We start from the raw sequence: 14,518 nt of genomic DNA on the forward strand, positions 1-14,518 counted from the left end.
AGAATAATAATTCAATATTATATCACTACTTGTTTCTTTTTTTGTCCACTCTGTGATTATATTCTTACCTTGTCTTATTATCAACGTATCTAAAAATCTTAATTTACCATCCTTTTCCAATTCCATTGTGAACTTTAATTTTTCATGGTGGCTATTTAGTTCTTCAAGCAATCTATTTACATCTGTTTTCTTTAAAATACAAAAAATATCATCTATGTATTTTAACATAATTTTTACTTGAATACCTGATTTTCAAAGTACATCTTTTATAAGATTATTCATGACTAGTCCTGCTAATGATATTGATAAGCTTCCTCCCATTGGAACTCCGAAAAGCTGTCTGTATGTATCACCTTTGTACTTGAAAATGCCATTTTCACAGCATAATTTTATTCCTTCTTGGAACAATTTTTTATTTTTTATATTTGTGTTTGGTTTGATTTCCTCCCATTTTTCATTTATGATTTTATATACCAATTTGAGTGGAATATTTGTAAACAATGAGACAACATCATAACTTATCATCGTCTCATCATACCCAATTTTAATATCCCTTAGTTTCTGTTTTGCTTCTATTACATTTATAATGTCAATTTCTTTGTCTCTATATACATTAGTGAAGCTATTTTTGAAATAATTTGTTATATTATATAAAGGCCCATTTATGCCATTTATAATTGGTCTTAAAGGTTTATTTTGTTTATGTAGTTTTATCAGTCCATACATCCTAAGGTGGTAACAATGCTTATTAATACATATTATAAGATGCAATATGTAAGATTAATTTATAAATAATATAGGATAAATTGTATGTGGATAATTATAGTTGGCCTTGATAGGATTTTTGCTAATGAAATAAAGAGGAAAATTGACAAAAATGTAGTTATGATAAATAATTTTTAAATGCTTGAACTGAGTGGAGGAAGGTTACAAGCATTGTTGTGATAAATGTTTAAGAAATAGTTTCTGCTGATGAATGATTTTGACTTTGTTTTAAGTGATATTTGACAAATTAGGTAATTAAACATATGTGGGATATACTAATTTAAAAAAATATCTTTTACCTAATGTTTTTAATTTTTCATAGATATTGATGTTTTGACCTGGGCAGAATAGCCTGCATGAAGTTAGAGTTGTTTAAATTATATGGTTTCAAAGTTGTATTAAGGTAAGGTAAATTATAAATAATGATGTTAAGTAATTGAATTGTTTGTAGGATCATACATGTAATAGAAACTGTTTTGTAGTAGATTGTCCCTGAAGATGGCCGGATTGTCCGAAACATCGGACTTATAAGAGAAATAAAAGGTTTTGAGACTATAATGGATGAAATTTGAATTATTTATAAAAAAGTTACCAGTCTCAAGAAAAAATAAAGATTATAAATAAAGTTCAATAATTATTTTTAAGATTTGAATAATGGAAATAACGATAACTAATGACCATAATATATAGGGTATAAGGTTTCTCCGTTTTCTCACTGTTATGATAATTTCAAGACTAAGTGAAGTTCATTCATTACATTAAAGGTGCCTAATAAATTTCTCCGCCGCCCATCCTCCGAAAAACTACAAAGTGGCCAGAAAGCATGCAATTTATGTGATCAAAAATAGTAAAAAATATCATGGCAGAACTTTTTAAGAGAAACTGTAACACACCAGGAGTTGTTTTCTGGCTTATAGAAAAATTATGGCCATGTACCTCAAATAAATTGTCTGAATATTCGTGACCATTATGAAACTGACCCTGTAATCTTAGCAAACACTCTAGCATTTCTGTGATCCTTCATCAACTGTAACTTACTCTACTCACTTCCTTAACATAAAGCAAGCTATCGAATCAATACCACTATTTATCACTAAGGGTCCACTTGATCCACTAAACCTGTCCTTTTCCATGCACGAATTTCTAGCCGCTTTGAACTACAATATAATAGTTTTCCGAATGCATGGAAGGAAGCGATCATGATTCCTATTCTGAAGATAGACAAAGACCCCATGGATGTTAATAGTTATAGACCGATCACCCTCTCCTCATATATATGTAAATTGATGGAAAAAACTTATTTCTAATAGACTGATATGGTACTTGGAAGCTAATAGTGTACTGCCAGCATGGCAGAGTGGGTTCAGGAAAGGGAGGAGTACTAGAGACAACTTGGTTCAGTTACAGTCCGATATCCTAAAAGCCTTTGATAATGAGAGAAAAGTATTAGCAGTATTTCTTGATATAGAAAATACTTTTGATAAGATCTGGAGAAGATTTATAGTTGACACTCTAGTTAGTATCGGGAATAATGGTCAGATTCTGGCCTTGTTAGATGTAATGTCATCACTGACCATTAACAATCTAATGAACACCGTTTATAGTTGGGTTTCCACTTTACTGCTCAATTTTAACATAGAAATACCTACTTTGGAAGTGTAAACCATTATTCATTACCTTTATAATTACCTAATTAAATCATGAATTATTTATAAACACTTAAATTCATATGAAAGATAATTGGTTGCCGTCCATTCTTATAATGCCATCCCGGCAAAACAAGATAATCAAATAGCCGGCATATGTACATATAATTTTTCTTACTGTATATATTTGTAAATGCTTATTTCTTTTTGTTCCAGGAGGTAAGGAAAAAAAATAATCTAACTCTAATTCCAGCATGTATAAGTGAATGCACAATTTAATATAGTAATTTACTCACTACGTCAATTCTAATTGTAACTTTGTAAGATGTTAATTGTAATTGTAAGTATGTAATTGTAATTGTAAGTGAAAATTTGTTACTTTCTCCCTTTGTAATTGTAACTTTGTGAACATGTCAATTGTAATCTACTAACTTTGTAAATCTAGTGTAAAGGGTCCTAGTGTACCACCGAAACAATTTTTACAAATATATAAAAAAAATTTAAAAAGTTGCCTAATGGTTGATGATACTACTCTGAATGCTTTGTAATGTTGATTATTGTCTGAAGGTTGGGGTATGGTCGGAATAAACCAACCTGTTGGCCGGATCCTCAGGAGGGTAGACGTGAAGATCCTTCCGCACTCCGAATGCAAGCCCGTGTGGCTTCCCCTCTACAATCCCCGTCCCGGAATATTCAATCAGATTTGCACTGGAGCCAAGGGCAAAGGAGCCTGCTTGGTAATAATTTATTATTCTATTTGAAAAGATTGTGTACAAAAAATATTTTACTTTATGTAATTTATAATAATATTTAATTAATTTATGTGTTTACAACTATTTTTGTTTCACTTTTGACCACAACCCTGACCATCTTCTTATATATCAATTTTTACGGTCAACTATATATACACATATTTTAATAACTTTATTATAGCTTATAATATAAATAAGATATCCTTCAGGATGGACGAAAGTTTGGAGTTATTAGAATATAATCATGTTGAAACTTTATTTTCTATTATAATTGATATATTTCTTTAATTGTAGTCTTTTTTTTTTTTTTTTTTTTTTGTAATGTTTAATTCTTAGATAAATACCTTCACAAGATTTATCTTTACTTTTCTCGTCTCTTTCAGTAGTAGTTCCTGTAAAGCGGCGTAATTTCAGAGCAACCTCAGCAACTTCCGTGCAACTGTGACTGCACCTCCATGTTGAATAACCTTCCTTTACTGTATTTCATTTTGCTATATTCCATGTGTGTCAATCTATTTTTTCTATTACAAGTTTTTCGTTTAGTTAACAGTTATTTACTGCTTATTTACTCTTTCCCTCATCAGAGTCTGTGTAAAGCAGAAAGTTTCCAAACAAATAGAAAGTGGTAAAAGGCCTTATTGTTAACAGGGAAAGTTTTCATTCTGTTAGATATCTGCGCTGAATGAGTAGTGACCCGCTAGGCAGGTGGTGCGTTGAAGGGGGTTGTGTCTCCTATTAGTTAGTTCAAGAGCCATGGTGAAAAAAAACCCAGTTATTTCTTCCCAATTCTTGATTACGTCTATGAATATTATGTATAATTATTAGTCAATAGTTCTCAAGATATAGCATTTTAAAAAGTAACATTTCACAAAAAATGCTCTGAAAAATCAGAAGTTAGTGATTTTAGAAGCTTTTATTTGAGTGTTAATAGCCATTTGTACGTCGACTGTTTTTCGAGATATATAGGTAGCTTCAGAGTTAGTGGCCAAACTGAAAATATGAATTAAGGACCTAAAAAGAAGAAAACAATTTCCTCTGAAGGTATGTCCACAAACGCTTTGTTTAGGAGGTATTCACACCTAAAGATTTTCATTGTTATGAATTATTTATGTAATATGAAATAAATAAAACTTATTTATTTGTTTTAACTACTTTATTAATTAAACTTAAACATTAAATTTATATTAAATGTTGTTTAATGTGATTTCCTAAAAGCATTAAGACAGTCTCGGCATCTTTCTTCAACAGCAGTAGTGGAAGATGGAACTGGATATATCTTATTGTTTCACAAGATTCAATTATCCTTCTTCATAAGGAATTTAGATCATAGACCAGCCTTGAATAGATTTTTTTTAATGTCACCCCAAACTAAAAAATCCAGTGGTGTCAGGTCTGGAGGGCGTGGAGGCCAAGCCACTGGTCCTGCACGGCCAATCCATTGACTGGGATAATTAACATGTAGCCGTTGTAGTGGACCTCTTCCGTAATGTGAAGGACAACCATCTAACTGAAGCCACATGTCCCTTCTCAGTTGTAATGCAATATTTTCAACTAAATCATAGTAATCATTCAGAAATTCCAGAAATGTGCCCACAGTGAGTGGAGGTGGCAAGAAATGCACACCTATTAAAATATTGTTTATTATTCACAACCACACATTGCACTGAAACTGGTGCTCCTATGACCAGATGTGATTATTTTTTTATTGAAGATACCTGTTCTTGTGAAGGTAGCTTCATCTGTCCAGAGAATCTTTCCTGAAAATTGTGGATTATGCTCAACTTGATTTAAATGTCAATCTGAAAAATGTCTTCTTTGCCGAAAATCTTGTGGAAGTAAATTTTGTACCCGTAGATAATGATATACCAACCCATAGGTGGTCCATCTGCTATGAGAGTTCTCCATACTGTAGTTGGCGGAATATTTGATTCTGCTCCAGCTCCTCGTACACTGCCAGATGGATTGTCATCAAAATATTTAATATGGTCGCACTCCTTTTTCATTTCGTAAAAGGGCAAAAATACCATCTAAAATACCTGTGGTATTATAGCAAAAGCACCAGATTCTTTAAAACATAGACTGACGTGGAGCTAAATATAAACTTGTTTGGTAATCTTCTATTCAGAAATCGCCAGGCATATTTACGACGGGCAGCATTAGCACACACACAAACACCATATCGGCATATTCATCATTAGTATAAATTGAAGGTATAATGATGAGTACTCTACGATTGTCACTTACAAACTGATAAATATTACTGACAGTTTCCAATGCTAATCCAAAGAAGTACTAATCCTTATGTTGCCAATTAGTTTATGCCAATTAGAATAGTTTTTAAACAATTAGAAATAAAAGGCCGTCTTAGTATTATATCTAATCCATCTCCTAAACAAAGTATTTGCGGAAATACCTTCACTTTGAACAAAATTTAATATGAATCTTAATGTTTACATTTAATTAAAAAGTAGTTAGAACAAATAAATAGGTTTTAATTATTTCATATAACCTAAATAATAAAAAAAAAAACTCCGCCCTCGGACAACCACCAGCGGGCTTCATCCACATCTTAGTATGTTCTAACTCTGACTTGAGCAGTCTTCCTTCCAACATCTCATTGATTCAGTTGAAAGAAAGCCATCCCTTTCATTTCCATAGCTCTTGCCATGGTTCTGTAGAGAGTACGATCAAAGCCGCCTTCAATGTCAATAAACAAACCAGCCATAATCTCCTTATAGGCCAAACTCGTTTCAATCCTGGACACTAAGTGGTGAAAAGCATCCTCACAGGATTTGCCGGATTGATAGGTAAATTGAGCGCTGTGTAGTGGTCTCTCCAACTACCAGTTTTCCTAATATGTCTGTCCAAAACTTTCTCAAGTGTCTTCATTAAGAAGGATGTCAGACAGATAGGTCTATACGCCTTGGGGTTGTCATAAGAAGCTTTCCCTGGTTTGGGTATATAGCACACCTTCGACACTTTCCAACTACATGTCTCAGTGCCTAGCTCAAGCTGCTTAGCAATGCTAAGAGGTATGGTTTCAAGACCGGTAGACCTTTTTGTAATAAGACCGGAACGATTTCATCCGTACCGGCTGATTTAAAGGGCGAGAAAGATCCAATTCCCCACTCAGCCTTGCCAGAGTACCAATCCTATTTGCCTCGACGCACTTATCTCTACTACAAGGGTAGCTCTCTATAGTGGGGGTTGTCATTTTCATCTATCAGTACACACCCAGAGAAGTGTGAGCGCGCTAGAGCCTCCAGGGTTCCCACTTCAGAATCGGTGAACCCCCCTTCCACTCCAACAACACCCAGCACTCTCCTTTCAGAGTCCCTGGATAGAATCCTATTGATCCTGAACATGGAGGTAGCATCAATAAAATATCATTGCAAATGATGTTATTGATTGATGATGATCTCCTCCATGCCCCTCTTTTGGCTTTCCTCACAGCCTTATTGTAGTAAGTTAGTGCACTCTTATAAGTGTCCCAATAGCCTGTTCTTTTCGCTCTATTGAAGAGTCTCCTCGTGAGTCCACACAGCCTAGCCAATTCCTTATTCCACCAGGTCGTATTCCTGTTCACTTGGATCCTGCATACACAGTTACTATCAGTGAAGGATCTTATGATAGCATCTGTTAGGGACGTATTAAGACATTAAAGTTGCCAGGTATTCCTAATTGTTCCTAGACAACTCTTAACCTCTTCCTCGAGTAGAGTACACTAGAAATCCCAATTCGTCAACATTGCATTCCTGTACACCGACTCGGTCATGTCACATGTTGACAAGTCATACCTAACGTACCGATGGTCAGAACATGACTCTTTATCCGAGACGCGCCAGTTCTTAATCATCGGATCTACCCGACGAGAGGCTATAGTTATATCTATGACTTCCGCCTACACCCTATTGAAAAAGGTAGCCTTGCTACCTCTGTTGAGGACCTCTAAGTCATGCCCTAAAAAATACTCAAAAAGGGACTCACCACAAGAGAGGTTGGTGTTTGTGTTCCCCCAGATCTAATGATGGACGTTGGCGTCCATGGAGACTACTGCCTCGTCCTTCCCAGCCAACCCATCCGCCAACTTCCTCAAGGTCAACGTTGTGGTGGCCTCTGCATAGGGGAGATAAGCAGAGGCAAATGTCACCTCTCTATTGGTTCCCTCTTTGAGGGCCAACTTTGCTGCTGCCAAGTCCCTGAAACATAAGTGCCAAAGAGGCAGCATCTTCTGTTTACTCTTGTACAGGAAACAGGTTATGGCATGCATTGGCACAGAAATGATGCTGTACCCCCGCATGTCCAGTCCACTGGTCCTGCCATTTTTAAGTAAGGTTCTTGAATCAAAATAATATCAATATCCTTACCCTAAACATACTGCTGTAGAACATTGCAAGCAGCAATGCAGTGACGCAGGTTCACTTGCAGCAATCTCATCCTCCTCTTTAGTCCTCAGCTACCGGTGGGCCCCTCTCTGGCGGGGACAGCGAGACACCAACCCCCCCGGTCCTTGTCTCAGAGGAGGCCCTAGGAGCAGTGGGTTCACCATCCCCCAAAGTGGACGCGCCCCCAGCAGCCAGGCCTCCAGAAATTCTCTCTACCAACAGCCCGTCCTCCAGAACCACCTGCTGCCAGCCTCCGTATCCACTAGTAGTCAGTCCACCAGATTCGCTCACAGCCTGCGCTCCAGATTCACTCATGGTCTGCCTTCCAGGTCTTCTCGCTCCAATGCAATGGGCCACCACCCCACTCACGCAAGCGCGAGAGGTCGATGCGGCACTCTCCACATTCATAGGCTCACCAGCCCCTCTCTCTTCCCTAGGTGGAGGTCTCCTTCTAGTATGTACCTTCACAAAGACCTTCTTGAAATTATAGTTTATCAAGAAGCCTCTGTCTTCCAAAAAGCATAGGCTGCTTTCCGGGACCTTAAAACCCCGTAAAAGCCAGCCACCTCTTCCTTAATGGCGACCAGCGTCCATCTTTCAACTTCGGGTATCCTCGAGTTTTGGTAGCCAATTCTTCGAAGGAGAATGTCTGCCTCAACTCGCTCACCGGAGAAGAAAATTCCCACCCTGGTGGTCCTTTGGAGCTCATCAACATTGCCGGCGTGCTAGGTGATATTGTTGCCGACAGTGACATCACTGACGACAACTGACAGCCAGTCCCTACCAGCTTGGTTGTCACAAATCACGATGCACCCCCCTCTCCTCCGAGATGATATATAAAATTATTGAACTCAAGGTGTGCACCCCCCTGTGCCTGCTCGTCCATGATCCTGATCAGGTGTGACTGTGCATCATCACTCTGCGAGTGAACCGGATGGAAGGATAGCCATCAGGAATGATGGAAACCTTGCTGCTTCCCGCAGCGTTAGAGTATGATGGTCTGGTTGGACCACCTCACCTAAGCCTCTTTGCCGTAGGCGCAGAAGTCCCTGGGGAGGACCTAATCCTCTTCTCGGTGGAGGGTTCCGGTCCTGTAGAATTCTGGTCCCTATCAACAGAGGTTGATGAGCCTGGTCGTTCAGCGTCCTGAGACCGCCCGCCCGCCTCGTATCGGCTCTCCGGATCGTTCCAGATCCCAAAGGGTTCCGGTCCCTATCAGCCGGGGCTGATGGGCCTGAAGATCTCCCTGCTCCTTGGCTCGCTCTCCACAGCAGAACCAGCTCCTGTAGAGCTCTTTTCCATATCAGCCAAAGTTGCTGGGTCCTGAACACTCTCAGTCTCCTGTAATTCTGCTGTGGGTCTGTTGATTTCACGCCGCCTCTTCATTGCGTCCGATCCTCTGTCTTTCATCCTTCTAGTCTGGGGGCAGTTTTTCCACTTCTCCCTTTCCCCTGCTGAATTTCCTCGTCGCTCATCTCTTCCAGAATCGTGGAGAATGAGCTTAAAACATCACAAAAAATGTTTCACTACTGGCCCTGCCAGATCCGAAATATTTGAGAACGAGTCCTCACATGGAAAGGGAAAAATATAAAACAAGTTGTCTTCATTCATTTTATTCCCACGAGTATAGGGATTCTTAAAGACACTGCGGGTACTACCTCCTCTCCCTGAAGCAGGCATTAGATACAATGGGGTGCGCCAGGTGCCCCAAGTGGGTCGATAAGAGACAGTATATTTTTATACACCATCTGCCATTCAACCTCAGCTCACCACCATACGCCATACGCCTAGCTTGGGTGTTGGGTAGGACGGACTCCCGCCTCTGTCGTTCGCTAGTCCCCTCGGACTCTACGGAGGCGGAGGTGACAGTAGGCATTGGCAGGGATAGGGAGGTTGGGAATCCCCAGACAGTGAGTAGAGCACTCTGGCCTGATTCATCCGCAAAGAGTGGGGGAGACATTCGCACCCATCTCCCTCTCTTGTCCTCCTGTTGCCCCACCCATTAGCCCCCCAACAGCTGCATTTTGTGTTCCTCCAACCTATACTTGGCAGACTCATCAATTTGAACTGGTAATTATATATAGATTTCATTAAAGTATAACTGCCTTTTTTCTTCCCGGCTCTTGTACTTTTTGGAGCTATTGATGGTCCAATATCTATTGGTTGACTTTCGGCTGCAAATATTGTTCTGCAGTCCATAATTTAGTGTTTAAAAATTAATTTAATTTTCAATTCATTATAAGTTACTTATTTCGAAAGTAGCAATAAAAGTGTTAAAAAGAAATGAATTTTTAAGAAAAACATATTGTGAAGATACATAAAAAAGAAAATTACAATTTTTAAGCCAAGTAAACCTCATCATCTAATGTAAAAATCATTATCAGAACAGTAAAATTACCATCAAAATCATTACCATAACAGTAAAATTACCATCAAAATCAGTACTACTAACAGTAAAATCACCATTAAAATCAGTACCACTAACAGTAAAATCACCAAAATCAGTACCACTAACAGTAAAATCACCATCAAAATCAGTACCACCAACAGTAAAATCACCATCAAAATCAGTACTACTAACAGTAAAATCACCTAAAAAGTGTGATTTCGAATGTTTGTTACCTCAGGTAGAATAAACTTAATTTTCTTAATATGAATAATATATTCTGTCTTAAAACAATTAACACGTTAAATATTGATCTCTGTTCCATTGTATACCATAAACGTTAAAAGCATCCTCAGTTTTTATTTTTCCTTTGACACATATACAAGGCTGACTTCTGAGTCTATACTAAGAGCTCCATTATTATTCTTTGGGAATAATTATGACATGGGCCTGTGACTGACTTTTCTCTATGGTACCGTTAACTTTTATTTTTTTTTAAATTTCTTTTGATAAAGTGCACACAATTTTCAACATTGTCTTAGGCATATTTCAATCTACAAAATTTATGCTCTAAACTAGTGGATCCCAAACTTTTCTTTTGCCGTAGCACACTAGATGGCCTTAAAAAATTTGGTTACACTCATTGATTTAAAAATAAATTGTACTATTGTGAGGCTAAAAAAAATATATATTACGCCACGTTCTAAAATAAAGAAATAATAGTTTTCAACTATTTCTTTTCGATTTTTTCCCACTTTTTACAGCTTCATCAGAGCTGTCGTATTGAAAGACAGGCCCAGAATCGGTATGCTTCCTTGCATAGTGGGGTGAAACATCACAAATCAATAGTTGAAAACTATTTTTTTGTTTATGACCGCACCCTCCACCATCACCTACATGTCTTTAAATTATGTATTCATAAGTTCAGAAACAGAAAAGACCAGGAGGGCTAGACCAGGCTGGCGAATAGGAGGAATCACCTTGCTTCTTGCTCAGTCTTTCAACACGACAGCTCTGATGAAGCTCTACAATGTACAAAAGTAAAAGAAATTATAGTTGAATACTATTTTTTGTTTCTTTTTGACCGCCCTACCCCCCCCCCCCACTATCTTCATATTTCTAAATTATGTATTTATACCTAAGCCTAAATGACCTACAAGTGATAAAATCAGCATAAATAAGAAGGTGATGGTTTTGCCACTTTATATAAATGGAGTTAACTCATTCATGTCTTATTCATATGTATTCTTTATTTCTTCATTCATTACTCCGTTTTCTTCTTTTCTTTAACAATTCGCCAATCTACAGCATGCAACAACATTTTTTTCCTCAATGAAGAATCATTATTATTTAGTAATTTGAAGTATAAATAACCTCACGTATTTTTGTTTCTTCTCCACCTTAATTATTTCTGATATCATATCTTTCCATTACAGGGAGACAAAGGTGGGCCTGTCATCTACCTTGATCCTGAGATAGACAGGTACGTTCTGGTCGGTGTGGTTTCATTCGGCGATGAGTTATGCTATCCAGACCATAAAACCGTGGAAAGCAACGTCTCTTATTATATGCCTTGGATAACATCGCACATCAAGAGTGAGTACAGGTTTTATTTACTTGTTTATAAAATGTTAATAATGAGTAATTAATTACTTACTTTGATAAACCCCTTTTAATTTCTAACTCAATAGGCGCATTGCAAAGGGTCCCCTTGACCCGGCAGACTAGTCCAGCCCATTAAGTTTCGTTCTAATCAGGAGTGATTTACTTATTTGAGTATTTTGTTGGTCGGTAATTATCATTTGCTATCACCACTCTGTACTTTTCAGTAGTTTCACATGGTGCACTCTTCTTTTTAACCACCCACAATGGACTATTGTATGGGAATGTACTATCAATAATTATTCCCTGGTGTTTTAAGCTTTTTAGCTCTTCTCAGATGTAGTGTCGTAGTGCCTGCGGGTATCTCTTCTCTTTCACATATGGACTGTCTTCATGGTTGCCCCAACCATGTCTCCTTCTTTAAAAAATATATCTTAATATTCTCTCCCAAGTCTCTGTCTTCAGCCTGATTGATTGCTTCGACTCGTAGGCCCTCGGTATTTCTTTGGTGATGACATTTGTACATTTTACCCCCAACCTAATTCTCAATTTTCCCTTGATATAATTAACCCAAACTCCAACCTTCTCAAGCAGGTCACACCCCATAATCACTTTGTATTCCGTCAGCATACTACCTACAACCGGCTAGTTCTCCTTATTAAATTCCCACCGGTTCAACCATATCTCGACCTCCCCCTCTATCTCACAAGGGCCACTCAAGGTAAACAATTTGCATTGGCATTTCTGAGTCTTGGGTATCCTCTCTCCATCACAGAGCTTTTGTAAGCCTTCTCAGCACATGATGGTGTTGGAACTGCCGGTGTCCATCAGGCACCTCACTCCTCTTATATCGGTATCTCTATTATACGCAGACCGTCGCTCTTATCACTCACATTATAATTCAGCAGTGTGCGGTCGCCCCTCTGCAGACATCACCTTCAGATGTCTTGTGTCTACCTCTCTGCAGTCCCTCGCCTCCATCCTCCTTTGTTACCTCATTTCCATCCTCTTATTTCCACTTTGTCACCTTGACTACCTCGGTTCCGTGGCTCTTTGACTTCTTCTTCAGTCTCTCATGCTCCTGATCCTTCCGTTGATTCATCTGAAGATCAACTCAACCTACAGTGGCTTCTCCGTATTTGTTGGTCGTTGATCTCCATTGGTTCGCCCCGGTCCACATCTCTTCTTCTGTACATATATTGTAAGGCACTGTTTGGTTGTGTGCCCCTCATTCCTGCATTCAAAGAATCACGTGCGCGGGCAATGTGCCACTAAATGCCCAATCTTTTCACAACCGTGGCACTTGCAGTCCTCCTGCTGACTATTGTTTCCGGGTTTAACTAGGCATCTTCTATTTTCTTTGTTGCTAGCTTTCTCTCTTCTACCCTCTACGTTCTCTCCTCCTCCAAGGGTTGGGCATGTTTCTGGGCCGTTGGTATTCTATCTGGGTTCACCCTGGCTCTTCTACTTCCATTCGGGCCTCCACTTCTCTATCACTTGTTTCTATGAGATCTTGGGCAATTTCCACGAATGAGCGCTCTCTTGGAAATCCTTCCTTCTTCCCTAGCTCCTTTGCCAACTGCATCTTTAGTTTCAGAGATAAGAATTGCATCCGACCCAATACCTGGATTATTTCCATCATTTCGCTAAGTTTATCTTGTATTCTGTTAAAGCATGTCAGGAGTTCCACGGCATATTGCCCACTAGACTGTTTTGGTTTTTTTGTCTCCTTGATCATCATAAATATGTCCTCTTCTGGGGCTCACCATCCTCCTCCGAACGCTTTCTTTAATCTTTCCTTTATAACTCTCCAAGGGGTCTTTTCGTCCGCCTGAATCTGGTTCTCTTTACTCTGCAGACGACCGCTGCTTTTAATGCCTTTGCGTTTTCGCTATAATAGATTTTCGATAGACTTCGCTTCAATTCGACTTATTAGTCGATCACCCCCTTTTATGAAGTAGCCCAGTTCTCCTATTTCCCCGGTAAACTTTTCGAGGTCAGAAACGGACTTCCTCAAATTGTTGTGCGTACTTTTACCCACTCAAGTGTTGTGGCGTGGGCTCCTGCGAGAGACTTTTCCGGTAGTGAAGCAATCTCCAGGGGTAGAGGAGTCACTTCCACTGTAGGTGGGTTCTGGACCCTGTTTTGATTCAAAGCATCCAGGATTAAGAATGCTTGTTTGATGATACCGTTATTTACAAAAAAATTAGAGAAGAAAAAAAATTGGAAGCTGAGAAAACAGTGATAAAAATTCTTCTTCAAAACAAATATTACTCCGGTATCTAAAGTTCCTGGGTTTCGGCAGCAGTTAAACGTTTGTTAAGACAAAGACTTATTAAAGAGAAAAGGGAGAGAGAAATGACCAACTGATACCTGTTCTCCAAGAAGGGATACTTCTCAACAAACATAGGGGGACCTCTATGTTTAAGTACCAGAGCTTCTCACACCTCACCACAGTTCACCACTGGGGGGAACCACACAAGTGGTTAATGGGTGCCACATTCTGAAAGGACAGAAGCCATTGACAGGCAAAGATCGATATACCCTGTGATCGGCAGTGGGTTCTCATCCCCTCTCAGAACCTATGAGAAACGCTCACCTAGGGGGTGTCTAGGGATGGTTTCTTTTTTTTTTTGTCCGACCCCTCTAAAACAGAAATAAAAAGTGAATTAGTAAGTGCATTACTGTGAAAAAAGAAAAGTAATTCGTGTTGTGTCTTACATTTTACTACCTTTGGTATTTTAAGGGTACCTGTTATATTTAATTTTACATATGAGCTATCCATTCAAGGGGCTATTTTGAGTCCGGAGGTGAGGGTCCTCCTCGTGTTGTATCGCATATAAGATAAAAATAAAAATAAAAGTAATATAGACGATAGATAATGGTGAAATAATAAGAGAAACAGTCAGAAATCGAAAAGAAGTGTGAGGGAGGGGGGTTGGGGTGCATCAGAAGATATTTTTTTTTTTTTTTATCCCCCTC

General features: G+C 38.6%; 1 protein-coding gene across 1 annotated transcript in view; it reads left to right on the top strand.

The window, feature by feature from the left end:
- Positions 1-11,530, top strand: part of LOC106688776 (clotting factor G beta subunit) — a gene marked incomplete at both ends in the record, with an annotated part of 120,834 nt that extends 109,304 nt beyond the window's left edge. The window contains 2 exon segments of the mRNA XM_067046758.1: positions 2,979-3,148; positions 11,371-11,530. Coding sequence (XP_066902859.1) covers positions 2,979-3,148; positions 11,371-11,530 — 330 coding nt within the window.
- Positions 11,531-14,518: the final 2,988 nt, after the last annotated feature.

The sequence above is a fragment of the Halyomorpha halys genome, unplaced genomic scaffold (genome assembly GCF_000696795.3).
Source record: "Halyomorpha halys isolate HHAL.00 unplaced genomic scaffold, Hhal_1.1 Scaffold1203.1, whole genome shotgun sequence".
NCBI lineage: Eukaryota > Metazoa > Arthropoda > Insecta > Hemiptera > Pentatomidae > Halyomorpha > Halyomorpha halys.